Raw genomic sequence first — 27,791 nt, forward strand, 5'->3', positions numbered from 1 at the left:
GAACCCTGGGAGAAAGATGAGAGAAAGTACAGATCACATCATGCTACAGAGAACCCTGTCAACTCCTCAGGGATGGGCAGTAATGAGTAATGGATGCAAAACTGTATGGAGGGCCGGGTAGGGAAGGCTGTGCCTCCACAAACAGCCTGCCTCCCATCCGACCCCTCCCACTTCTCACCCTCTAACTGCCCCCCTCAGAACCACTGAACCATACAACCCCCCCTGCTCCTTGTCCCCTAACTGCCCCTGCCCAGGACCCCCCACCCCTAACTGGCCCCACCCCCATCCAGCCCCCCTTCTCCCTGTCCCCTGGCTGCCCAGACCCCTATCCTCACCCCTGCCAGGCCCCCAGGACTCCCACGCTTATCCAAACCGCCCCATTCCCTGTCCCCTGACCACCACCCCCAGAACCTTTGCCCCAGCCAACTGCCCCTGCTCCCCATCCCCAGGACCCCTGCCCTTATCCAACCCCTCAGCCCCCTTACCATGCCGCTCAGAGCAGAAGTCAGAAAAGCAATTCCCTCAGATACGCCAGTTCCCTTGTATCACCACCAGCACCGCTCCTTATGGGGATGAACGGTTATGAAAACCAATACCCCAGTAAAAGAAAAAAGGTTCTCTCGATCCCAAAGGACCAAGCCCCAGACCCAGGTCAATATACAAGTCAGATATTACCCACAAATCACGCTGTTGCCAGTCCTTTAGAATCTAAAATCTAAAGTTTTATTCATAGAAAGAAAGAAATATAGATGAGAGTTAAAATTGGTTACATGGAATCAGATACATATAACAATTGCAAAGTTCTTAGTTCAGGCTTGTTTCAGGCGTGATGGGATTACTGCTGATTTAAAACAAATCAAGTCTCTGGAGTACAAGCATCCAGCTTGGATGAGTCGTTCAGTTCTTTGTTCAGAGCTTCAGTTTCTAGCAAAGTTCCTCCAGTGGTGAGAAGCAGGATTGAAGACAAAATGGAGGGGTTTCCAGGGCCTTTTCTATCCTCTGCCATGTGGAAGGACACCCCTTTGGTCTTACTGTGCAAAATCACAGCAGCAAGGTTCTTTAAAGGTAGAGCAGCCATTGCTCACATGCTAGCTTGAATGTTCCCAGGGAGGCTCCTCATAAGTGGATTGGAGTCTCCCAAGGTCTCTTGTTAAAGTGTTGATTGACTTGGCATTTAATCTGAAAATTACTTTCTCAAGAAGCTGACCAAATGCTTCACTAATGCTACTTAGAGTCAAACATATTGAGATACAAGTACATAGCCAATATTCATAACTTCAAATACAGATCTCACCCACACCCCCAGGTGGCAGCGCCACCTACCTCTTGGAGTCCGGTCTGGAAGCCAGCCACTGTCAGGTGTCAGCAGCACTTGCCCATCTAGCACTTAGTTCTTCCTTTCCTCACTGTAATTGTCCTCCATGATCCCACTCAAACATAGCATCTTTACCGTTGAGTGCTTCAGTGCTGAATCCAGAAACCAGATCCACTGACAGAAATTCCAATATCCTCCGCCCACCCAGCCCCTTTCCTGCTTTGTATGACACTTTTTGGCAACTGAATGAAATGGTGCTGAAAAGGAAGTTAGTCAATGGGATTCAGCTATATAACCTGAAGCGATAGAACATGCTACACCTGAGAAAGACTCTCAGGGCTTGGAAAATGTCTATGATGCTGTATGCTGCATAAACACTTGTAGACATAAACTGTCAGTTCTGGAAATAGGTTCAGGAAATACTCCGAGGGCTCCTTGATTATTTCCTTGACCCTGAAACAGAAGAAGAACAATTGATTTTTCACTTGGGAAGCCTACCCTGCTAAATGTCAAAGGTTCAGAACAAATGGTCAGGTTTCCCCATTTCTTTCCCTATAGAGTGAAAGCCATTTCAGCACCTTTCTGAAAACAAGAGAGAATTTCCTAGCAGTGATTAATATCCATTATCTCTCCGATTTGACACATTCTGCCTTTTCCATTCTCTCCCGCTATCCTATTTCTCCATCCCACAGGACTAATGTCTTCATGAATGAGGGGCCATTTATCTCATTATTTTCAAAATCCTCATATAGTCCAATCATCAAAGCACCTTGTCTTCACTGCAGAGATAACATGGGTGATTAGGCTAAGCCAGGTTCCAGACATGGTGTGAGCACTGCAGCCATACGGTAAAGCATACTTGAGTTACTGTGTTCTCACTGGTGTTGCACTCCCCTCTGTGTGTTGCTAGGACTTCTGGAATCATATCCTACGGTTCGCTGTGCTGCAGTAAGCAGAGCTGCTCTACGATTCTTCCCCAGTGAGTTGTAGGAGAACTTGTCTGTCCTTCTGGGCCCCCGTGGGAAGGTTTGGAGGACTATCAGCACTGCAGTAATTTAGCTTGACTCCTCACTGCAAAGTGGGCAGAGGAGCATGGGCTGAAAGCACCACTGAACTTGGGCAACAGAATTTCCTCTACGAATGGGAGGAGAGGCTAATGGACCCACGGAACAAGAGCTGTTGATCAATGGGTGACCACAGTGATGATCTGGAAGCTAGTTCCCAGAAGGATCTTGATTATGTAAACCAGGGGCTGGCAACCTTTCAGAAGTGGTGTGCTGAGTCTTAATTTATTCACTCTGATTTAAGGTTTTGTGTGCCAGTAATACATTTTAATGTTTTTAGAAGGTGTCTTTCTATAAGTCTATAATATATAACTAAACTATTATTGTGTGTAAAGTAAATAAGGTTTTTAAAATGTTTAAGAAGCTTCATTTAAAGTTAAATTAAAATGCAGAGCCCCCCGGACCGGTGGCCAGGCCTCGGGCACTGTGAGTGCCATTGAAAATCGGCTTGTGTGCCGCCTTCAGCACGCGTGCCATAGGTTGCCTACCCCTGGTGTAAACTGTCTTTGGGTGGTGAGCCTGGGGTTATCTAGAGTACCCAGCCTGGCACTTAGTATTGTGACTTCATAATATGATGCATAGAATAATGTTATGTGGATACAGTGTAAGTACACAGTACTGTGCTGCTGGAGGAGCTATCCTTCATAACCTGGACACACATTAGTTTATAACATACTGGGGTACCAGGAAACGGTCTTTTTCCCACACCCTGCATATTTTTACCCTTCTAGGATGGCAGTGTGTCCATTTGAAGAAGGGATTCCTGTTCTTAAACCTACCGGGACTTGCAGACAGACAGATTCCTAGGGACTGTTCATCCCTAGAGACTGTGAAGCAATTACTTACTTTTCTTCCTTCTCATCAAAGTGCTCGCCCATGTTCCTGATGAACTTCAGTAGGTCTGTGACATAGTTTTCATACTGTTTCTTCTTGTTCTTGTTCTGGTTCTTGTTGTTGTTGAAGGGGTTGAACATGCTGTCCAGAACCAATTTGTCAATCTGAAATAAACACTCTGGATTATTCCATCCCATTCACACATCACAAAATACAGCCTCCCCTAGCTGCAGCAGCCTCACTCTGCAGAAATATCATATACACATAAATTTATCATAGATGGAGCAATATTTTATGGCACTTATATTAAAATGTATGCTTAATAGCATACACCATTTCTATGGTTTTATCTGGTTTGATTCCTATCTGGGTTTGCCAGGGTGTGGACTTTTTAATCTTCTGGACACAACACATCTCTTTCCCAAATGTCCTTCTCTTTGCACAGGCATTTGGGGAAAAAGCAGGGCTGAGAGATAAAAGGGCATGATTATTATTATGGTGTCATCATGATTTAGCGCTAGATCTTCAGGGGTGTCTGACTTCTACTGGGTGATAGGGACAAAAGTGGTTTTGTATCACCTTTTCACCCTCATAGTTGTTGCACTATTTGGAAAGGTACATATGGACTACAAATAGTGCCACAACTATGCTTTTTCCCCAAATGCCTGTGCAAAGAGAAGGACTTTTGGGAAAGAGATGTGTTGTGTACACCACTCCAGCAGACTGTGATGGTAGTTTTTAAATCTCCTAGATTTGATTAGATTATGCCTCCATGTTGTCTGGATAGGGATGGAGTTACAGGTCCCATTTTAAACCTTAACTGGAAGTGTAAGTCCTATGAGAAAGCTTTCCCCTTGCACGTCCACAGCAAAACAGCTTACCTGCTCAGTCCACTGCTGCAGAGGGTGCTCATCACAATTCAAAGCTTTCAGAATCTCACTCTTGTTGTTGTGATGCTTTGTGTTGCGTGTTTTGATATCGCTCTCATTCCCAACGTCTCTCAGGAACCTGTACCTGCTGTGGAATCAAAGGCACATTGGGGATGGCCTGCTGCGCTGATTCTTGACAGAATGGGGCAGCTTGCAAATCTGCTGTTTGAGGGTCTGTAATTTTCATTCATGGCACTTACGTCTGCTTGCTCCAGAAAAAGGGATGTTGGATCAAGTCTCTCAGCAGGTTCTCAACTGGGCTTCCTTCACCAGGGGAGACCAGACTTTTCCTAAGGTCTGCTATCTCCACATAGTCCTGCACGTCCTCTGGACAACTTTCATCCAAATCATCTCCATCATTTTCCTCAAAGGGAACCTTACCCACTGTTACAACATACAGGACCAGCCTGCTGAGCGCCTGAGTATGAGAACAAATGGCTGTTTCACTCCAGGGCACACAACCTCCCACCAAAAAGAAACAGAGACAGAGAAACTATCTTCTAAAATCAGCACTCCGAGTGTGTGTACCCATGTGTGTACGTGTATGGCAGCAATCACTTCAGGAAGTGTTTGTATTAGAGAGCCTACCACACTGAAAGCATAGAGCAAAATCAGGAAGTGACTTCCAGGGGTCAGAGAAAAATCTTCATTCCTAATCACTGTCACTTCCTAGTACTGTGGTGTCTTGTGCTATGGGAATTTCCAGAAACCATGCTGTTATACAGTTCCTTTTGAATATGCAGGAAGATCAGCTGATTTGCTCCAAGAAAGCAAAGAAAATAAATGAATAGAAATGTAAGCAGAGTCAGGATGAGCTCTACCCTGACATCTGGTGGTAGATTATGGGGAGTGCAGAGTGGAAGTTTCAAGTATTCGCATTAGCATTTCAGTTATTTGCATGGGCACTCCCACCCCACTTAGCATACCGCAAAGCAGCATGGGATGGTTATTTCCACAGCTGTGGGAGCCCCAATTTCATTGTTATTGGGGCAGGAGGAATGAAATGTTGTCACCCTGATTGGGTAAATGGGGAACTACAAAATTGTCTTGTGATGGGAAGGGGGGTTTCATTGTCAGCTGGATAGCGCTTGCTAGATGGGGTACATGGGTTCCAAAACCCATTGAAAGGAGAGAGGCTGGGGACAGATATCTGTACTGGGTGGTGCAGGTGTCTTGTATGAGCCAGAAGCACCAGTTCCACCTGTGCCTCTCTCCACTGTGGAATGTCAGAGTTAATTTTTGATTCCCTTAAGAATCTAGATACAGGTTACTGAGCTGAACTCACTGGTACTGAGACTCCCCTACTATGAGCTGGAATCACTGAAGAGCTAGACTTGCTGAGCTGAGAGCACTGAGTACTGTGCTAATGAGTGGGGGAGCCTGAAGCAATACTGTGGAGCAGAGCAGCTGGCAGAGCAGAGTGGAGCAGTTTGTGCAGCCACTGGGTGAGTGGAGCCAAGCAGCTCGTGAGGATGGCTGGAGTGGCTCACAGGACAGCTGGTGGACCAGAGCAGCTGACAGAGTGGAGCAGCCCACAGAGCAAGCTGAGCTGTTTGCAGGGACGACTAGTGGAAGAGAACCCCACGAAGAGGCAGGGCAGTTGGCCCCGAAACCACGTAAGGTGCCCCTTTCTACCCAGGCTGGGGAGGGGAAACTCTGCAGAGAGAGACTTGAACTCTGGGGCTGCACTGACCCAGGACAGAGACTTTGGATTGTGGGACTTTTGGGACTGTGGGTGATTTGGGGTTGCTGGACTCAAGGGCCCCGAGAGAAGGACATGGCCCAATTTGCTGGGATGGGTCTTTGCTCACGGTTTGACCTATGAACTCTAGCTGAGGTATTTTCCCAATTTAATGCTTGTTGTTTATCATGTATTAAACCTTTTCTGCTACACCAAGACTCTGTGCTTGCGAGAGGGGAAGTATTGCCTCCTCGAGGCACCCAGGGGTGTGTGTAAGATTTTCCCAGGTCACTGGGTGGGGGCTTGAGCTGGTTTTGCATTATGTTGTGGGGAAGGGACCCCTATGTATTGAACCCGGCCCTTGCTGCTATCGTTTCGGCCCGGCAGAAGGGTTATAGAAAGAAGGAAGCAAAAGACAGCAAAGGTGTGAGGGGTAATCTGAAACATAATATTGGCTTAATGGAAAGTTACCTTCAGATCTTTGATTATAACATCATCCTTCTGTCCTTCACTCAACCTTTTGCTCTTATCAAAATCTGCTAAGCGAACTTTACCAGCAGCATCTGACAAAATAACAGGAATAGTTAAGCCTGTTGTATGTCTGTCTGTGTGTATGTTGCGCTCCTTTTCTCTGGTACCTGGTTGAATTATTTGCATTACCCCAGACTTCTCTGGTAGATTATTCAGTGGGATGACCTGATCTCTGTGTAGGAGGGCAAAAGTAATGTGATACTTATGGTTGCTGTACTACATGAGCACAAATGCACACACCCTCTCTGTGCATAAAGATCTCTACATTGTGACATATACGGTCAGCTCTATAAATGCCTCACTTTCTCAACTATGAACAATAGGAGAAGAGAATAAGAATAAGAATACACAAGCTAACCTATCAAAATGTTACGTGGGTGTAGATCCTGATGGCCAAATCCAAACATGTGTAGTTCTTGAACTGCCTCAAAGAGTGTCTTAAGAACACCCTTGCAATTCACTTGATTCTCTGACGCACTCAGGTGTTCTTCAAGGTTCTTCTCACAGAGCGAGAGGCACAAGTACAGGCAGGGTTTCTTTTCTTCAGCACCGAAAAGCTTTACTAAATGGTTGCAGGTCAGACATTGTTCAAGGCACATTTTCTCTTGTTTAGCAATTTCTGTGCCAATGCAGAATATCTTCACAGCCACCTCTTTCCCGTCATAGAGCCCCAGGTAGATGCCCCCTTGGGAGGTTCTCTGAATCCTGAAATCATTATGTTGGAGGATTTTAAGTTTTCCAATCACAGGACGATACATGTTGTAGAGAACTTTCAGCTGCTCTCCCCAGCGTTTGCTGGTGGGTTCCCAATCTTGAGGTTGACTTGGACCAGCCTTGGCGCCGTACTGGCGAAGAAGTTCTGCCATTTTCTTATTGTATTTCCTATTGACAATCCCAATAAGGTTCCCAAGGTCAGTCCTTGCCCCCCTTTCACACAGTAGCTTTGCTATTTCGTAATAGTTTTTCTCTACAGCTACCATCAGTGCTGTTTTGCCCTCTCTGTCAGCATCATTGATGTCAACTTCATTCTTCTCCAATAAAGCTTTCACCAAATCCAGACTTTGCATCTCGACTGCCAGGATGAGGGTAGTTTTCCCATGTTCATCTCTTCTGTTCACATCAACACCACAATCCAGCAGGAAATGAACTATCGAGAGAATTGACTCCCTTGTCTTGTTATCACTTGGAAGGAAGGCATAGATTAAAGCATTCCTGTCCTGGTTGTCACAGATGTTCATGTCAGCCTTCATCTCACTGACAAGAATGTTTACAACTGAGAGGTGGCCCTCCCTGGCAGCATCCATCAGGGCTGTTGCACCCCCTTTATTCAGTGTCCTTTTCTCCTCATTAACCACCCTCCTCAAATTCACATCTGCCCCATTATTGTACAAGAATCTTAAGGCATCCTCATTCCCATAGCCAGCAGCCTCCATAAAAGCTGTGAAACCATTGTCATCATACTCATTGATTTCTGACCCCTTAGAAAGGAAGAGCTCTAAAAGTCTCACATTTCCCACTATCCCTGCGACAACAAAGGGAGTGGCACCATTTTTCTTCCTAGCACACGGATCAGCACCCTTCTCCAGCAGAAGATCAACGATCTCTTCCAGATCAGCCTGTACAGCACTGTGCAGAGGTGTCCAACCACTTTCTACCTTGGAATTAACATCTGCTCCTTCTTTCAACAGCTGCCGAACTGTATCTATTGAATGGTTTCGGACAGCATTGTTTAGCAGAGAGGGTTTGTCTGCTGCTGTTTCATTTCTGGAGGTCAATACCTCCTCCTGGCTGTTACCAGTGGCCTCCATGACTGTTAAGATAAATGGCTGTGCTCTTGTTCTGTGTCCCTTTCAAATGGAGATTCTTCAATAGAATGTACTTCCCGGGCTCTCCTTTAAGAAGGAAGGCACGGATTGGTCAGTGCCTTTGTTGTCGGGACATGAATGGAGTTTTGCTCATGAAGTACACCAGCACTACCCAGGTCCAAGGGCTCCATGCTTCACATATTCCACCTGATTAGCAAAGAGAGAAAACAAACCTATTTACTGACTCTTAAGACTTTACAGTTGTGCTTGATAGGCGATAGTTAAGGCTACATTTTAGTCACAGGTATTTTTAGTAAAAGTCATGGACAGGCCATGAGCAGTAAACAAGAATTCACGGCCCGTGACCTGTCCATGACTTGTACTATACTATGACTAAATCTTGGGAGTCCTGTGTGTGCTGGCAAGGGGGCAGTGGGTGGTCAGGGGGTGGGGCCTGTGGAGGCTTGGTGGGGCAACCTGGGGGGCACCGCAAATGCTCAGGGCGACAGCAGGTGAGCAAGGGAGGCCTGCAGGTGCTTGGGAGGTGGCACAGGGGGGCACTGTGAGTGCTGGGGTAAGAGCAGCCTGGGACCCCTGCTGGTGCTGGGGGATAGGGAGGGTTGGCAGGATTGAGTCTCCCTACCCTGCTTCTCAGAAGCAGTAACATGTCCTTCCCCAAGCTCCTAGCGCTGCTAGCTCCGCAGCTCCCATTGGCCAGGAACCACAGCCAATGGGAGCTGCGAGGGCGGTGCCTGTGGGCAGAAGATATGTGCAGAGCTAGGAGCTGAGGGAGGGACATGTTACCGCTTCTGGGGAGCCCCCCTCCAAGGTAAGCGCTGCCCTGAGCCCTCACTCCATCTCGTGCCCCAACCCCCAGCCCTGGGGCCCACCTCCCCGACTCAAACGCCTCCTTCTGCTATTGGGTGGGGGGAGCGGTGGCCTAAGACTGCCCCAGCAGCAGACAGTGCGACGTGCCCAAGGGCTGCCTGAGCTGCTCAGGCAGCTCCGGAGCCAGCCACACCGGCCGCTGCAGAAGTCATGGAAAGTCACGGAGCCATGACTTCTGTGACAAACTCGCAGCTTTAGCGATAGTCTATTGATCTGTAAGAGACAGGACAGCGAAGGTTACACCACATGGTTTTCAGAGCCACAGTGATTGTGTGTGTGGGGGGAGGGGGATTATATCAGATGTCCTCTGGGTCCACATGCAACAGCCCCTGCTAATTTGGTTCTGAGTTTCTTATCAGTACAGACTGACAATCATAATGAACTGGTAGGGGTGGGAAAAGTGGTTAGCACCTTTAGGCAAACACATGGTACTCTTGGGTGTGCTTGTCAGTGGAGAGAAGACATCCCAAGAAGGGTGTTTGTCATTAGATATTGTTGAGGGTACTTGGGTTATATAAATATGGCTCTCTGTATTCTGCAATTCTGAAACTGCTTGAGTTCCTACAAAATTACTCTCTGTACAGAAGAGTGCAGGAGATTCCAATCTTTTAATTTTCAAAAAACAAGTTTCTAGTCATCATGACTGTGAAGATAACCTGTCAAATATAACGGGCTTAGTCAATAGGTCAATTATGTGCCTGGTATGATGTAACCTTTTCCAGAGGGTTTGGCTGGAGAGTCTTGCCCGCATGCTCGGGGTTCAGCTGACCGCCATATTTGGGGTCGGGAAGGAATTTTCCTCCAGGGAAGATTGGCTATGGCCCTGGAGGTTTTTCGCCTTCCTCCGAAGCATGGGGCAGGGTTCACTTGCTAAGGAGTGGGTGGATCGGCTTATGTGGCCTGCATCTTGCAGGAGGTCAGACTAGATGATCATAATGGTCCCTTCTGATCTTGAATTCTATGATTCTATGAAATATGATCTGAATAGAAGCTGATCTTAACTGGATGTTGACTCTGGAATGTAATGCGGAAATCCAGCTACTGTGCTTCTCTGTAACTTCTACATTTTCCAGATGCTGCTGCTGCAGAATTTTCAGTTCACTACAGAAGTTAGCACTGTAGTGCCACAGAAACCACGGGTCTAGCTGTGAAATTTAGGTTAAACTTGCTGCAAAATACACATGGCCTTCATTATCTGCACCAAATACCTGAGGCTTCCTGTTCTTTGTTGGAGAATATAAGTATACATATATCTATTACCCCATTCAGTTTTGGACAGATGTCTATGCCCTTAGCCCTGTGAAGAGACCAATCAGAAAGCAGTATTAGACACAAAGTCCCACTTACCCCTGCCCCCATTCTGCCCAGTGAGAAGCCCATATTTGTCTGTTAGACTTTCTTGACCCTTTCATCATTTTCTGGGGTCAATCAGGAAGGAATTCAGGGTCTGGAGGCACACCTATCACTGACAGGCCATTATGAGGCAGGCTTTAAGAATAGTGGGCACATTTAAGACGTTTTTCTCCCGAGATATAAAATGGGCCATTAGTGAGTAAGGAGGGGAAAATGGGACAATATGAAATTAAAAAGGTCTTTAATGAATACTCTCCAGAATCAAAGGGTATTTTATTCCAGTTAAGGTTTGTTGTTGTTCTGTCTTATGAAGGAAAAGAAACAGAGTTACAAAAGTAATAACCTCTTTTCCCCTTTAAAGAAAGGTTATAATCATTACAGAACAATAAAATTCAGCCTAACTGTCAAAGGAGACAGTTGTTAAAGATTTTTACCAAGGACTAGCTCCTTCTGGGCTCGCTTGTTTGTGGGACTGACAGAAAAGAATCCTTTTAAAGGGAAACTGGCAGAGAAACTGCAAAGTCTTAATTACAGGAAAAGTTTAATTCACATAAGCTTGATTATCTTCTGAGAAAACCAAATGAATCGAGTCACTTATCACAGTTTTTGTTAAAAAGTTTTTAAAATGTATAATTAAGTTGCTTACATATGTTTGAGTTACTTCACAGTGCTTATTTTCTACATCTTTGGAGACATACAGTAAAAATAAAAGGCTCTTCTCCGAGCCATCAAAAAAGCTACAGCCTTGTTAGAGGAACTATTACCAAGAGTCTTAACATATAAAGAGGAGGAAAAACAAGTCTTGAAAAAGGGTAGAACAAAGATTCTGAAGTTTACTTATTGAGCACCGGCACAGTCCTACTGACAACATGCTTCTATGACGCTGTCTATTCTGCCCTCTTTTCCTGATTCATGTCAGAGAGGGCAGGTGTTTGTGGGAGTTAGCTAATATGGCGCTTTTTCAGGCAGTGCTGCCACTCTCTCTCGGAATGAGGGAAAGGGTTACTACATATATTAAAAAAATACAACAAGGAGTCCTTGTGGCACCTAGAGACTAACAAATTTATTTGGGCATAAGCTTTCGTGGGCTAAAACCTACTTCATCGGATGCATGGAGTGAAAAGTTCAGTAAGCAGAATATATATTATAGCACATGAAAATATATTCCATTGTAACCATTCTAGTAATTTATATGTCAGGATTATTGTTGGTTTTTGAAAAACATTTAATGGAAAAATTGCTTACAGCACTAGGTTTTTGACATAAATTGTAAAAAAGGCTCAAACTAAGTCATCAATAATAAGGTCAACTTAAACAGCAGGTGTAGCTAAACTTGCATTTTGTTTCCCCACAAATTACCGTAGTCTGTTTTTTTTGCCCACACAATCCCACCCACAACAAAGTACATTTTACTCACTCCCATTCTCACTGCAGGGCTCTACCTTGGTCCCTATTTCTCCTTCTAGATGCTGATGCTGATGATTTTCTTTGTTTATTCCAATAGCACCTGCAGTGTACGAGGCCCTTTACATGAGAACATGGAGAGGACACGGACTTTGTCCAACCAAGATGTGCTCAGAGCAGGGCCACAGGGGAGAGGTACAAATGTCTTACCTCACTTCTCTGCTCCCCTGATCCATGGAACTGTGCCTGACATAAGCCAAAGCAGCCTTGGTGTTACTCTGACTCGCAGCTGCCTCTTGTAGACCCCTGCGTATCACTTGTGCACAGCATGCTCCCAACATACCCTGTATGCCAAAGGCTGTGAGCAGGGTTGGTGTACAAAGCGACATCACGAGTAAGACTAAGCTGTTGAAGCTGTGAAGGCTACAAGCCCTGATGCCAGTTCTGACATCCTCCTGCACTTCACACAGTTGCTGTCAATCCCCATTAGATCCTTTTTTCCTCTTGTATTTCAGTGAGCAAAACGAAATGGGCACATCATCATCACAAGCAACTGCTGTCATTAGCAGCAAGGAAGCAAGACTAGTAACATAGCCCAGCACCCTGTCTCCTGAGGATGGAGGTAGGAGATGCTGCGCAGCATCTCCATGGCCCCGGCCTGCCTCCCTGCATATGGAACCCATATAGAATCATAGAATATCAGGGTTGGAAGGAACCTCAGGAGGTCATCTAGTCCAACCCCCTGCTCAAAGCAGGGCCAATCCCCAACTAAATCATCCCAGCCAGGGCTTTGTCAAGCCGGGCCTTAAAAACCTGTAAGGAAGGGGATTCCACCACCTCCCTAGGTAACCCATTCCAGTGCTTCACCACCATCCTAATGAAAATGTTTTTCCTAATATCCAACCTAAACCTCCCCCACTGCAACTTGAGACCACTACTCCTTGTTCTGTCATCTGCTGCCATTGACAACAGTCTAGATCCATCCACTTTGGAACCCCTCTTTCAGGTAGTTGAAAGCAGCTATCAAATCCCCCCTCATTCTTCTCTTCTGCAGACTAAACAATCCCAGTTCCCTCAGCCTCTTCTCATAAGTCATGTGCTCCAGCCCCCTAATCATTTTTGTTGCCCTCCACTGGACTCTTTCCAATTTTTCCACATCCTCCTTGTAGTGTGGGGCCCAAAACTGGACACAGTACTCCAGATGAGGCCTCACCAATGTCGAATAGAGGGGAAATGATCACATCCCTCAATCTGCTGGCATTGCCCCTACTTATACAGCCCAAAATGCCATTAGCCTTCTTGGCAACAAGGGCACACTGTTGACTCATATCCAGCTTCTTGTCCACTGTAACCCCTAGGTCCCTTTCTGCAGAACTGCTGCCTAACCATTCAGTCCCTAGTCTGTAGCAGTGCATGGGATTCTTCTGTCCTAAGTGCAGGACTCTGCACTTGTCCTTGTTGAACCTCAGATTTCTTTTGGCCCAATCCTCTAATTTGTCTAGGTCCCTCTGTATCCTATCCCTATCCTCCAGCGTATCTACCACTCCTCCCAGTTTAGTGTCATCTGCAAACTTGCTGAGGGTGCAGTCCACACCATCCTCCAGATCATTAATGAAGATATTGAACAAAACCAGCCCCAGGACTGACCCTTGGGGCACTCCGCTTGATACCGGCTGCCAACTAGACATGGAGCCATTGATCACTACCTGTTGAGCTCAACGATCTAGCCAGCTTTCTAGCCACATTACAGTCCAGGGATTGGCAACCTGTGGCACGCGGCCCACCAGGGTAAGCACTCTGGTGGGCCAGGCCGCTTTGTTTATCAGCTGCGTCCACAGGTTTGGCCAATCGCGGCTCCCACTGGCCGCGGTTTGCCACTCCAGGCCAATGAGGGCGGCTGGAAGTGGCGGCCAGCACATCCCTCGGCCCGCGCCACTTTCCGACACCCCCATTGGCCTGGGATGACGAACCGCAGCCAGTGGGAGCCGTGATCGGCCAAACCTGCGGATGCGGCAGGTAAACAAACTGGCCGGACCTGCCAGGGTGCTTACCCTGGCAGGCCACGTACCAAAGGTTGCTGATCCCTATTATAGTCCTTTAAATCGGCTTCGGTACCCAATGACTGGAAGTTAGCTAATGTAACGCCAATATTTAAAAAGGGCTCTAGGGGTGATCCCGGCAATTACAGACCGGTAAGTCTAACGTCGGTACCGGGCAAATTAGTTGAAACAATAGTAAAGAATAAAATTGTCAGACACATAGAAAAACAAACTCTTGAGCAATAGTCAACATGGTTTCTGTAAAGGGAAATCGTGTCTTACTAATCTATTAGAGTTCTTTGAAGGGGTCAACAAACATGTGGACAAGGGGGATCCGGTGGACATAGTGTACTTAGATTTCCAGAAAGCCTTTGACAAGGTCCCTCACCAAAGGCTCTTACGTAAATTAAGCTGTCATGGGATAAAAGGAAAGGTCCTTTCATGGATTGAGAACTGGTTAAAGGACAGGGAACAAAGGGTAGGAATTAATGGTAAATTCTCAGAATGGAGAGGGGTAACTAGTGGTGTTCCCCAAGGGTCAGTCCTAGGACCAATCCTATTCAATTTATTCATAAATGATCTGGAGAAAGGGGTAAACAGTGAGGTGGCAAAGTTTGCAGATGATACTAAACTACTCAAGATAGTTAAGACCAAAGCAGATTGTGAAGAACTTCAAAAAGATCTCACAAAACTAAGTGATTGGGCAACAAAATGGCAAATGAAATTTAATGTGGATAAATATAAAGTAATGCACATTGGAAAAAATAACCCCAGCTATACATACAACATGATGGGGGCTAATTTAGCTACAACGAGTCAGGAAAAAGATCTTGGAGTTATCGTGGATAGTTCTCTGAAGATGTCACGCAGTGTGCAGAGGCGGTCAAAAAGCAAACAGGATGTTAGGAATCATTAAAAAGGGGATAGAGAATAAGACTGAGAATATATTATTGCCCTTATATAAATCCATGGTACGCCCACATCTCGAATACTGTGTACAGATGTGGTCTCCTCACCTCAAAAAAGATATTCTAGCACTAGAAAAGGTTCAGAAAAGAGCAACTAAAATGATTAGGGGTTTAGAGAGGGTCCCATATGAGGAAAGATTAAAGAGGCTAGGACTCTTCAGTTTGGAAAAGAGAAGACTAAGGGGGGACATGATAGAGGTATATAAAATCATGAGTGATGTTGAGAAAGTGGATAAGGAAAAGTTATTTACTTATTCCCATAATACAAGAACTAGGGGTCACCAAATGAAATTAATAGGCAGCAGGTTTTAAACAGATAAAAGGAAGTTTTTCTTCACGCAGCGCACAGTCAACTTGTGGAACTCCTTACCTGAGGAGGTTGTGAAGGTTAGGACTATAACAATGTTTAAAAGGGGATTGGATAAATTCATGGTAGCTAAGTCCATAAATGGCTATTAGCCAGGATGGGTAAGAATGGTGTCCCTAGCCTCTGTTCGTCAGATGATGGAGATGGATGGCAGGAGAGAGATCACTTGATCATTGCCTGTTAGGTTCACTCCCTCAGGGGCACCTGGCATTGGCCACTGTCGGTAGACAGATACTGGGCTAGATGGACCTTTGGTCTGACCCGGTACGGCCTTTCTTATGTTCTTATAGTCCATTCATCCAGCCCATACTTCTTTAACTTGCCGGCTAGAATACTGTGGGAGACTGTATCAAAAGCTTTGCTAAAGTCAAGGAATAACACATCCACTGCTTTCCCCTCATCCACAGAGCCAGTTATCTGGTCATAGAAGGCAATTAGGTTAGTCAGGCATGACTTGCCCTTGGTGAAGCCATGCTGACTGTTCCTGATCACTTTCCTCTCCTCTAAATGCTCCAGAATTGATTCCTTGAGAACCTGCTCCATGATTTTTCCAGGGACTAAGGTGAGGCTGACTGGCCTGTAGTTCCCCAGATCCTCCTTCTTCCCTTTTTAAAAGATGGGCACTACATTAGCCTTTTTCCAGTCATCCAGGACCTCCCCCGATTGCCATGAGTTTTCAAAGATAATGACCAATGGCTCTGCAATCACATCCACCAACTCCTTTAGCACCTTTAGATGCAGTGCATCTGGCCCCCAGGACTGGTGCTCATCCAGCTTTTCTAAATAGTCCTGAACCACTTCTTTCTCCACAGAGGGCTGGTCACCTCCTCCCCATGCTGTGCTGCCCAATGCAGTATTCTGGAAGCTGGCCTTGTTCATGAAGACAGAGGCAAAAAAAGCATTGAGTACATTAGCTTTGTCCACATCCTCTGTCACGAGGTTGCCCCCTTTATTCAGTAAGGGGCCCACACTTTCCTTTAGTTTCTTCTTGTTGCCAACATACCTGAAGAAACCCTTCTTGTTACTCTTAACACCTCTTGCTAGCTGCAACTCCAAGTGTTATTTGGCCTTCCTGATTTCACTCCTGCATGCCTGAGCAATATTTTTATACTCCTCCCTGGTCATTTGTCCAGTCTTCCACTTCTTGTAAGCTTCTTTTTTGCGTTTAAGATCAGCAAGGATTTCACTGTTAAGCCAAGCTGGTCGCCTGCCATATTTACTATTCTTCCTACACATCGGGATGGTTTGTTCCTGCAACCTCAATAAAGATTCTTTCAAATACAGCCAGCTCTCCTGGACTCCTTTCCCCCTCATGTTATTCTCCCAGGGGATCCTGCCCATCAGTTCCCTGAGGGAGTCAAAGTCTGCTTCTCTGAAGTCCAGGGTCCGTATTCTGCTGCTCTCTTTTTTTTCCTTGTGTCAGGATCCTGAACTCGACCATCTTATGGTCACTGCCTCTGAGGTTCCTATCCACATTTGCTTCCCCTACTAATTCATCCCTGTTTGTGAGCAGCAGGTCAAGAAGAGCTCTGACCCTAGTTGGTTCCTCCAGCACTTGGACCAGGGAATCGTCCCCTACACTTTCCAAAAACTTCCTGGATTATCTGTGCACCGCTGTACTGCTCTCCCAGAAGATATCAGGGTGACTGAAGTCTCCCATGGGACCCAGGGCCTGTGATCTAGTAACTTCTGTTAGTTGCTGGAAGAAAGCTTCGTCCGCCTCATCCCCCTGGTCTGGTGGTCTGCAGCAGACTCCCACCACAACATCACCCTTGTTGCTCACACTTCTAAACTTAATCCAGAGACTCTCAGGTTTTTCTGCAGTTTCATACCAGAGCTCTGAGCAGTCATACTGCTCTCTTACATACAATGCAACTCCCACACCTTTTCTGCCCTGCCTGTCCTTCCTCAACAGTTTATATCCATCCATGACAGTACTCCAGTCATGCCAAGCACTCACCTCCCTACTACATCAGAGATCTACAATTAGCAACCAGAGTTCCACACAAACAGCTCAGCTTAACTGGGCAAAGAAGGGGTGAGGAATAGAGGGCTGGGCATGGGAGAGAGGAAGAGAGACAGTAAGAAGTGGCTAAAACGAAAGTATAAATGAGGGGAATGAGAAACAGCATGAACAAGAATGCATTGGGGGGAGGACAACAACTGCAGGGGAAGGTGGATGTAAGAAGGTAAATGTGAACATAAGGACTTTTCTTGATATTTTTTCCCACGACACATCACAGATAATTCTAATGGACTATGTCAGGGGTCGGAAACCTATGGCACACGTGCCGAATTTTAATGGCATGCTGCTGCCTGCCAGGATCCCGGCAGGCAGCAGCATGCCATTAAAAATCCTACCCAGCCCAGCCCACTCTTCTCCGTCCTCTGCCCCCTCCCCCCTGCAGGGGCAAGGGGCAGAAGCTTGGTCCTGCCGGCTCCCCTGCCTCTTCCCGCAGTGTGCTGGGTTCCTGCCCCTCCTCCTCCTCCTCTCCATCCCTCCCTCCGATCAGCTGATGGCCCTTGCGAGGGAGGGGGTGAGGGAGGAGCGGAGTCAGCGTGCTCACTGCTCCTGGCGGAGGCAGAGAAGAAGCGAGGGCAGGGCCTTGGGGAAGAGGAAGGGGGGGTGGAATAGGAGCATATCCCCTCCAGCCCCCTGCCGTGAGCATCCCATGACCCCAGCCCACACCCCCAGCCTCTGCCCTGACCCTCCCCAACACACACACCGAGCCCTCTGCCCTGAGCCCTGCAGCCCCACACACCCCCCAGTCCCCTGCCCTGAGCCCTGTACTCCCCTCACACACACCTAGACCTCTGCTTGACTCATTCACCTCCCACACACACACGACCCCAGCCCTGACTCTGGCACCCCCACCACATACCCAGGCCCACCACACCACACGTACTCCCTACATCCTGACTATTGCACTCCCCACATCCCCTGAGCACCAAACGAGAGCTCCTGCACCCCGACCGATATTCCCACCTGTACCCCTCACACCAAATGGGAGCTGCCCAGGTAAGTGCTCCACACCGAAACCTCCTGCCCCAACCCTGAGCCCCCTCCCTCATTCTAGCTCCTGGCCAGACCCTACACCCCAACCGCCAGCCTGCTCCTTCACCCCCTACCCTGTGCTCAGTGCACTCCCACCCTCAACTCAATGCAGAGAGGAAGAGAATGGGCCAGAACTAGAGAGAAGGTAGGTACCCACTGTATGTGGGCAGGGCTGGGACCCCCGACCGGCAGCAGGCTGAGCGTGTCTGGCAGCCAGAATCCCGGCTGGCAAGAGCTGACGGATGGAACCCCTCAACGGCAGTGGGCTGAGCCACTCATCCCACTGCCAGTCTGGGGTCTCGGCCACTGGCCCCGCACAGCCCGCTGCTGCTCTGGGGTTCTGGCTTCCAGCCCCTTGCCAGCTGGGGTTTCAGCTGCAGGCCCCACTCAGCCCGCTGCCAGCCTAGGTGAACAGAACCCCAGAGCAGCAGCGGGCTGAGCGGGCCAGTGGCGTAAGATCAACAATTTAATTTAATTTTAAATGAAGCTTCTTAAACATTTTGAAAACCTTGTTTATTTTACAATACAACAATAGTTTAGTTATATAATATATAGACTTCTAGAGAGAGAGGCCTTCTAAAAAACATTAAAATGTATTACCGGCATGTGAAACCTTAAATTAAAGTGAATAAATTAAGATTCAGCACACCACTTCTGAAAAGTTGCTGACCCCTGGACTATTTACATGTTTCTATACCTGGGGCAATTTTCTCCCAGCACCAGTTAGACACTACATCCAAATTTCAAGGCTTTGTGTAGGGTGGTTTTGTGGGGATTCATGGATTGTAGGGCTGGAAGGGACCTTGAGAGGTCATCAAGTCCAGTCCTCTGCCCTCATGGCAGGAACAAATACTGTCTAGACCATCCCTGATAGACATTTATCTAACCTACTCTTAAATATCTCCAGAGATGGAGATTCCACAACCTCCCTAGGCAATTTATTCCAGTGTTTAACCACCCTCACAGTTAGGAACTTTTTCCTAATGTCCAACCTAAACCTCCCTTGCTGCAGTTTAAGCCCATTGCTTCTTGTTCTATACTTAGAGGCTAAGGTGAACAAGTTTTCTCCCTCCTCATGACGACACCCTTTTAGATACCTGAAAACTGCTATCATGTCCCCTCTCAGTCTTTTCTTTTCCAAACTAAACAAACCCAATTCTTTCAGCCTTCCTTCATAGGTCATGTTCTCTAGACCTTTAATCATTCTTGTTGCTCTTCTCTGGACCCTTTCCAATTTCTTCACATCTTTCTTGAAATGCAGTGCCCAGAACTGGACAGAGTATTCCAGTTGAGGCCTAACCAGCGCAGAGTAGAGCGGAAGAATGAATTCTTTTGTCTTGCTCACAACACACCTGTTAATGCATCCCAGAATCATGTTTGCTTTTTCTGCAACAGCATCACACTGTCGACTCTCATTTAGCTTGTGGTCCATTATAACCCCTAGATCCCTTTCTGTCGTACTCCTTCCTGGACAATCTCTTCTCATTCTGTATGTGTGAAATTGATTGTTCCTTCCTAAGTGGAGCACTTTGCATTTGTCTTTATTAAACTTAATCCTGTTTACCTCAGACCATTTCTCCAATTTGTCCAGATCATTTTGAATTATGACCCTATCCTCCAAAGCAGTTGCAATCCCTCCCAGTTTGGTATCATCTGCGAACTTAATAAGCGTACTTTCTATGCCAATATCTAAGTCGTTGATGAAGATATTGAACAGAGCCGGTCCCAAAACAGACCCCTGTGGAACCCCACTTGTTATACCTTTCCAGCCGGATTGGGAACCATTAATAACTACTCTCTGAGTGCGGTTATCCAGCCACTTATGCACTTACCTTATAGAAGCCCCATAAGTTGTATTTGCCTAGTTTATCGATAAGAATATCATATGAGACCGTATCAAATGCCTTACTAAACTCTAGATATACCACATCCACCACTTCTCCTTTATCCACTAGACTTGTTATCCTATCAAAGAAAGCTATCAGATTGGTTCAACATGATTTGTTCTTTACAAATCCATGCAGGCTATTCCCTATCACCTTACCCCCTTCCAAGTGTTTGCAGATGATTTCCTTAATTACTTGCGCCATTATCTTCCCTGGCACAGAAGTTAAACTAACTGGTCTGTAGTTTCCTGGGTTGTTTTTATTTCCCTTTTTATAGATGGGCACTATATTTGCCCTTTTCCAGTCTTCTGGAATCTCTCCTGTCTCCCAGGATTTTCCAAAGATAATAGCTAGAGGCTCAGATACCTCCTCTATTAGCTCCTTAAGTATTCTAGGATGCATTTCATCAGGCCTTGGTGACTTGCAGGCATCTAACTTTTCTAAGTGATTTTTAACTTGTTCTTTTTTAATTTTATCTTCCAAACCTACCCCCTTCCCATTAGCATTCACTATGTTAGGCATTCCTTCAGACTTCTCCGTGAAGACCAAAACAAAGAAGTCATTGAGCATCTCTGCCATTTCCAGGTTTCCTGTTACTGTTTCTTCCTCCTCACTAAGCAGTGGGCCTACTCTGTCCTTGGTCTTTCTCTTGCTTCTAATGTATTGATTAAAAAGTCTTCTTGTTTCCCTTTATTCCTGTAGCTAGTTTGAGCTCATTTTGTGCCTTTGCCTTTCTAATCTTGCCCCTGCATTCCTGTGCTGTTTGCCTATGTTCATTCTTTGTAATTTGTCCTAGTTTCCATTTTTGATAGGGCTCCTTTTTATTTTTTAGATCATGCAAGATCTCGTGGTTAAGCCAAGCTGGTCTTTTGCCACATTTTCTATCTTTCCTACCCAGCAGAATAGCTTGCTTTTGGACCCTTAATAGTGTCCCTTTGAAATACTGCCAACTCTCCTCAGTTGTTTTTCCCCTCAGTCTTGACTCCCATGAGACCTTACCTATCAGCTCTCTGAGCTTACCAAAATCCGCCTTCCTGAAATCCATAGTCTCTATTTTGCTGTTCTCCCTTCTACCCTTCCTTAGAATTGTGAACTCTATGATTTCATGATCACTTTCACCCAAGCTGCCTTCCACTTGCAAATTCTCAACAAGTTCCTCCCTATGTGTTAAAATCAAATCTAGAACAGCTTCCTCCCAGTAGCTTTTTCAACCTTCTGAACTAAAAAGTTGTCTGCAGTGCAGTCCAGAACTTAGTGGATAGCCTGTGCCCCATTGTGTTATTTTCCCAACATATATCTGGATAGTTGAAGTCCCCCATCACCACCAAATCTTGGGCTTTGGATGCTTTTGCTAGTTGTTTAAAAAAGGCCTCATCCACCTCTTTCACCTGGTTAGGTGGCCTGTAGTAGACTCCTAGCATGACATCACCCTTGGTTTTTTACCCCCTTTTAGCCTAACCCAGAGACCCTCAATACTTCTGTCTCCTATGTCCATCTCCACCTCAGTCCAAGTGTGTATATTATTAATATATAAGGCAACACCTCCTCCCTTTTCCCCTGTCTATCCTTCCTGAGCAGGCTGTACCCATCCATACCAACATTCCAATCCCAGCCGGGGCTGGGATTTAAAGGGCTCTGGGATCCCCGCGGCTGCCAGCAGCCCAGAGCCCTTTGAATCCCAGCCTCTGTCCGCTGATTGCCCCCTCCCCAGACCCCTGCCCCAACTGCCCCCCAGAACCTCCACCCCCTATCTAAGCCCTACTGGTCCTTGTTCCCCGATTACCCCCGCCCGAGACCCCTGCCCCTAACTGCCCCTTGGGACCTCAGCCCCTATCTAAGCCTCCCTTCTCCTTGTCCCCAACTGCCCCCTCCTGAGACCCCCAACTCCCCTCCCAGGACCGCACCCCCCACCTGTCCCCTGCTCAACCTCTCCGACTCCCCGGCCTAGCCACTCGCTGCCTGTCCCCCGACTGCCCCTTGAACCTCTGCCCCATCCAACTCCCCCTGCTGCTTGTCCCTTGACTGCCCCCCGGAACTCCCTACCTCTTCTCTAACCCCCAAACCGCTTACTGTGCCACTCAGACCAGCGTATCTGGCTCCATGCAGCTCCAGACAGTTGCTGCCATGCTCCCCATGGAGCCCACAGCCCTCTCCCACCCCAGCACCTGCCTTCCAGATTTGAACACCTCAAAATTCAGGAGTGCTCAAGCTCGGTTTGGGCAGCTTTACTTCATTTCTCCCAAATCAGTTTCTGCAAGGTGCCAACTGAAGGTGTTGGAGAACAGAGAGATCAGGTGGCCTCCTAATGCCTGGAAAAGAGACAAAGGCCGGAGGAGGGAGTGTCAGTGCCTGTGCGGACTTCTGGGAAGTGCACGGTGTGGAAGGGAATGCTGTGATGCTTTGGAACAACTCCATACAAAACCAGACAGGACTCTGGGAGCCTCCTCTCGGAGCATACTGTCTCCAGGGCAAGAAGCTTACACCTTCCTGGGTCTGACTCGAGCATTCAGCATGCCCTTCCACGTCATGCACTTTCCAAAGTGAGTCTGCCCAGGCTGGTCCTGGGGCAACCAGAGGTCGCTGCACCCCAACTCTGCAGTCAGATGTGACTCTCAGCCAGACAGTAAAACAGAAGGTTTATTAGATGACGGGAACACAGTTTAAACAGAGCTTGTAGGTACAGAAAACAGAACCCCTCTGTCAGGTCCATCTTGGGGGGTGGGGAGCCCAGAACCAAGTTCTGGGTCTCTCCCAATTTCCCCAGCCAGCTCCAAACTGACACTCCCTCCTCTGGCCTCTGTGTCTCTTCTGGACAAGGAGGCCACCTGATCTCTTTGTCCCCAACACCTTCAGTTGGCATCTTGCAGGGGAAACTGAGGCACCCACACAGTATTCAGAGAAAATATTAAGAACATTCCCACTTCATCACAACAGATGCAACAAAATATAATACTGTATATTGAAGTAGGCAAGTGCTGCTTCTGACTTTCCACTTTTAATTGACCCTTGTAATCTTGTGGCACTGACGCGTTGTAGCTTCATTTTATATCGGCTTACAGGGCGGGAGCAGGGGGGCACCACCATTTTGGGCCCCACCAAAAATTATACAAACCTGCCGCCTATGGTCATGGCAACAAACTGATATACTTACCAGGTACAGGAACTACATCTGTAGATACCTAACCACAAGAAGCCCATGGTAATGGATTGACTTATATGATAATAAGTTAAGATAATTGATATACGAACCTATAGGAGAAGGACACACCAAAATTAGTAAGGTGAGGATATACAAATAAGGGAAAAAAGGGAAATATCCCTACTGAATATGCATCAAACACAGCAGTGTCAGCATATCATATTATAAAAGTTGCATCCCAGCCTAGGGCAGTAGGAGAAGGAGATGAAGTCAGTGGGAGGTGCCAGAATGATGGCCACAGGTGATGAGGGAGAAGGTGATGGCGATGAGGAAGATGATGGTTAACATTTCAGATTGTTCCACAATGGATAGTGGGAGTATATGGATGTGCCGATGTACATTCTGTAGTATCCCTGTCTATCTTACTGAGTTTGGATGTTTGTGACTGTGTTAAATGTAAATACAGAAGAGTTCCTATAGTGTGAGTGTTCCAATTGTGCACGTGGGGGTTCCCAAATGTATAATAATTTGAATAATAGCGGGCCTGATCTTGGGACAAGATCCTGTCAACCCTCAAAGTGATAACTGGGGATTCTTAAGTAATCAATGTAATTAATACATAAACTATAGTTCAGGCTACAACCCATGACAACCCACATGCTAGGGCGTGAACTCTATCATAGAAATCCTAACCCTAGCTCCAAGTACCCTACCCATAGCCACCCAAACCCTAGCTTTAAGTGCCCTCTCCCTAGAAATGCCAACTCTAGGGGAGAGAGCCTGACCCATAGGAACCCTAACCCTAGGGACCCCTACCCATAGCCACCCAAACTCTAGCTCTAAGTACCATACCTCATGAATCCTAACCCCTGGGCTGGGAGCTCCACCACAGGATCTGTAACCTTAGCTGCAAGTACCATACCCGTAGAAACCATAACTGTAGCCCAGGGCATCCTAGTCTCAGAAACCCTAACCCTGGCCTGGGGAACCTTCCCCTTCCAAACCCTAACCCCGGTCCAGGGAGCCCAACCCCCGCATGTGGAGCCATAACCTTTGGAACCTTAGCTCTAGCCTGGGGAGCACTGCCCTTTGAAACCATATACTTAGCCCCTGGAGTGTTATGTTTTGGAACTAAAACCCTAGGCCCAAGAGCCCCACCATCTGGAACCCTGTCCCTATCCCTAATAGTCCTATCATATGGTACCCTAACCATAACCCCACAAGCCATACCTTGGGAATCCTTACCCTAGCCCGAGAAGTCCTACCATCTAGTTTAAATATGCCCACTAGTGGCAGCAGAGTAGCCAACATTTGAAAAAGTTTTCAATGGACATTTGCTAACTAAGCTGAGGTCTAGCTGACTAGACCCCAGGCTCTGGAGGGTTGTGTGCATATTCAGCTGCAGGAGGATGGGTGGGCGGGGGAAGGGGAGCACAATGCTGACCTAAGCAGTGTGCATCTTCTCTGGAAATACTGTCACTGTGGCCCAACTAACTGCCTTGGAAAGAGGAATCACAATCTTCCTGGATGTAATCATTCCTCTGCTTATGCTCCTCTTGCACTCCTTGCCTTTGGAAAACAGCCGACTAAAATTGAACCAGGCCTTCAACCACCCGTAGCCACAGTTGCCAACTTTCACACAGTAAATAAGCACCCCGACTTCCACAATAAGCCAAAAATCAAGCTAATCCACATTTCAAAACAAGGCCAAAACAAGCCAATCCCTCTGTGACTTACAGGGGTGTCAGGTTTGTATAATTTTTGGTGGTGTCCAAGCCATGCCCCTCCCCCGGCACACACACATCTCCCTAAAGGTCTGGAAGGAAGTTTGGGTGTGGGAGGACGGAGGAGTGGGGCTCTGCAAGGGCATTTGGGTGCAGGCTCTAGGCTGGAGTAGGGGGTTGGGGTGCAGGGGAGGGGCTCTGGAAGGGCGTTTGGGTGCAGGCTCTGGGCTGGGGGTTGGAGTGCAGGAGCGGGTGTGGGGGACAGGCTCTGGGAGGGGCAGGCAGTGCGTGATGTGGGTGTGGGATTTGGGTGTGGGATGCGGGCTCTAGGCTGGGGCAGGCAGTTGCCGTGCAGGGGCCAGGCTCTGGGAAGGAGTTTGGGTGCAGGGTTTGGGCTGGGGAAGGGGGTTGGGGTGCAGGAGGGGGCTCAGGGCCAGGGCAGAGGATTGGGGTACAGGGGGTGAGGGCTCTGGAGCAGGGCAGGGCCAGGGATGAGGAGCTTGGGATGCAGACAGGCTGCCCCAGGGCTAGGGCTAGAGAGGAGGACTCCCCCCAACTCTCTCCCAACTGGCGGCGGCGGCAGCAGCAGCGAGCTCCGGAGGAGAGACCCCACCTCTTCCCCCCTCCCGCCCTGGCAGCACACTCACCCTGCACCACTGTCACTGCACATGCTCCTAGGGCCCCTCTCAGGTCCAGGAAGCCCCCTTGCCTCCCTTATGGTGGGTGCCGGGGGGGGGGGTGCTGCCATCACATGTGGCCTCCTCCCCCGGTGCTGCCCCGCACTGTAGCCTCACTGGGGGTGGGGGATGGGGCTCCGCTTGTCCAGCATGGGGCAGGAGCTGTGGCTCGGGGGCGTGGGTCAGATACTCACCAAAGCCCCAGCAGCTGCTCAGGTTAGCGAGGTCCAGCGTCTCCTGGCTGGAAGTCCTAGGGGAGGGGAGGGCTGCCAATCATGTGTGCGCCTCCTCCCGTGCAGCAGCAGCCAGCTGCCTCGGCCTGCTGCTAATCTTGTGCTGTAGGCTAGCCTTAGGCAGCAGTAGCCGGCAGTGCAGGCAAGGGAGTGCAGGGCGGAGCGGCAAGGCAGCCACCCAATTTTATCAGACAGGGACACACTGGGGCCCGGGGAACATGCGCAGGGGGCGGCAGGCAGGGGGACGCTCCAGGCGGGACCGGGGAAGAGACCCGGCTCAAAACATTTGTGGAGCCAGACCCCCAGCCCTGAATATTCCTGGAGCCCAGGCACCATGGGTCGCCCCAGTGACTAGATCCCCCCCGGTGTGCAGTCTGGGACAAACCTGACTCTCTACCACCGTTGCTCCAGCTTGTCGGGAGCCGATTTAAAAAAAAAAAAAAGCAGCAACAAGCCAAACAAGCGACTCAGAAGCCAATTAAGCCAAAACCAAGCCCAATTTCTGCGTTTTTTTGCAGGGTTGGCATGTCTGCCCGTAGCCCGTCTTTCCTTTTCTTTCCTTTAGTAAGGCACCACAGACACATTAGAAGATACAAAAATCATAGCAAACAGTAAATATTTCCTCATTAAAAAGACTGGAATAACTCAGCCGACAGCCTTCCCACTGAGGATCCAAACAGCCCTCCCTGTCTTCCTCAGCCCACTGTGTATATACCAGTCACTCACCTCCCTTCTTCCTCAGACGCCTGCAGTCTCACATAGGAGTGTTTGCCTGCTTGTTTGTTCAGAGTTCTAGCCGCACAGCTCAGCAAAGAGGCGGGAAAAACAGAGGGTTGGACTGTAAGGAACAGAAGAAAAAAGCAGAGGGAGGCGGAGAGAAAAAACAGTACAAACAGTAATGGAGGAGAAATGCATTGAAGGCGTGGCTAGGTATTTTAGTTTCGTTTCTCATGCAGTATCTTAGGAAGGAAGTCAAAGACTTGCTTATGGTCTTTTCCTTTATGATACATCATAGATGATTCTAACAGATATATCTGCAGTGTAAAACTTTCATCAGGGTTCCTAGCTGTTGGTACATGTATAGCCTATCCTCAGTACAACAGACAGCAACAATTGCCTGCCAAAGACAAATCCATCCCAAAAAACCCACCTGTCTAGGCAAGTGGCAGGGTTCTCTAGGAAATGCCTCCCTCTTATCCAGGTTGTGTCCTATGTATTTTCAGAGGTGAATTTAATACAATATAGTTTTCAGACATAAGTTGTTAGCTCCCAAAGCTAGAATGCTTAGTCACTACTCTGCTCACTGACTCATGCAAAACAGACTCAGAAAAATAACCCCAAAGAAGTGTGGAATCTGTAAACACTAAGGGATTATAAACAGTAGTATTGGAGCTATTATTAAAAATAGAATAAAAATCAGAGCAGATTTTCTACCTGGTTCTGCTCTGTTTGCACTGGTCAGAAGCATACGCGAAGAAGAGACTGGCCACAACCCCCTGACTATCCTCAGTGAGCATAGAGCTGGCTACATTCCCCTCCTCACAGCCCCAGTGCAGGGGATATGGACTAAGCACAATACGCTACAGCAATCTCCAATTGGTGTTTGGTCTCACTGAATAATGAGGTTGCCATCTACTGGCTAGGCATCCTTTAGGAACCATTTCCAGCTCACATGTTAGAGTAGCCCACAGGCTGCTCTATTTTACACCCTGGGCTGACTGGAGAATCAGGGCACCATAGCTAGCTCACAGATCATCCCCTTCCTACTACACCCAGTGGGAGTTGGTCATGGGGGAGCTCTGGCCCCTTATTTTTCCATATAGTCAGGTTGTTTTTATAGTTAATCTTTACTCTTTGGTTTTTAGAAGCTGATGAAACATCATTAAAATGTGACCAGAC

General features: G+C 47.6%; 1 protein-coding gene across 3 annotated transcripts; it reads right to left on the bottom strand.

Moving 5' to 3' along the window:
- Window positions 1-755: 755 nt before the first annotated feature.
- RNASEL (ribonuclease L) lies at window positions 756-26,803 on the bottom strand. 3 transcript variants are annotated; one of them, XM_039484316.1, is made up of 8 exons: window positions 26,619-26,803; window positions 10,256-10,344; window positions 6,713-8,366; window positions 6,295-6,386; window positions 4,343-4,560; window positions 4,095-4,230; window positions 3,226-3,377; window positions 756-1,768 (listed from the first exon to the last, which is right to left on the bottom strand). In XM_039484316.1, the coding sequence occupies exons 3-8, from the start codon at window positions 8,160-8,162 to the stop codon at window positions 1,630-1,632; spliced, it is 2,187 nt and encodes a 728-aa protein (XP_039340250.1). In that variant the 5' UTR covers window positions 8,163-8,366; window positions 10,256-10,344; window positions 26,619-26,803; the 3' UTR covers window positions 756-1,629. The 3 variants fall into 3 exon arrangements, with proteins under 3 accessions (XP_039340250.1, XP_039340249.1, XP_039340251.1); XM_039484315.1 differs by lacking the exon at window positions 10,256-10,344; XM_039484317.1 differs by lacking the exons at window positions 10,256-10,344; window positions 26,619-26,803 and adding an exon at window positions 23,271-23,357.
- Window positions 26,804-27,791: the final 988 nt, after the last annotated feature.

This window comes from Mauremys reevesii, linkage group 8 (genome assembly GCF_016161935.1).
Source record: "Mauremys reevesii isolate NIE-2019 linkage group 8, ASM1616193v1, whole genome shotgun sequence".
In the NCBI taxonomy this organism is placed as follows: Eukaryota; Metazoa; Chordata; order Testudines; family Geoemydidae; genus Mauremys; species Mauremys reevesii.

Excerpts from the sequence above, each read along its gene's own strand:
- RNASEL (XM_039484315.1), bottom strand. The coding sequence starts at position 8,162 with ATGGAGGCCACTGGTAACAGCCAGGAGGAGGTATTGACCTCCAGAAAT. Across the intron at positions 6,387-6,712 it reads CCCACGTAACATTTTGATAG|ATGCTGCTGGTAAAGTTCGC; the intron begins GTTAGCTTGTGT and ends TTATTTTGTCAG. Across the intron at positions 4,231-4,342 it reads TTTTTCTGGAGCAAGCAGAC|CAGGTACAGGTTCCTGAGAG; the intron begins GTAAGTGCCATG and ends TTGATTCCACAG.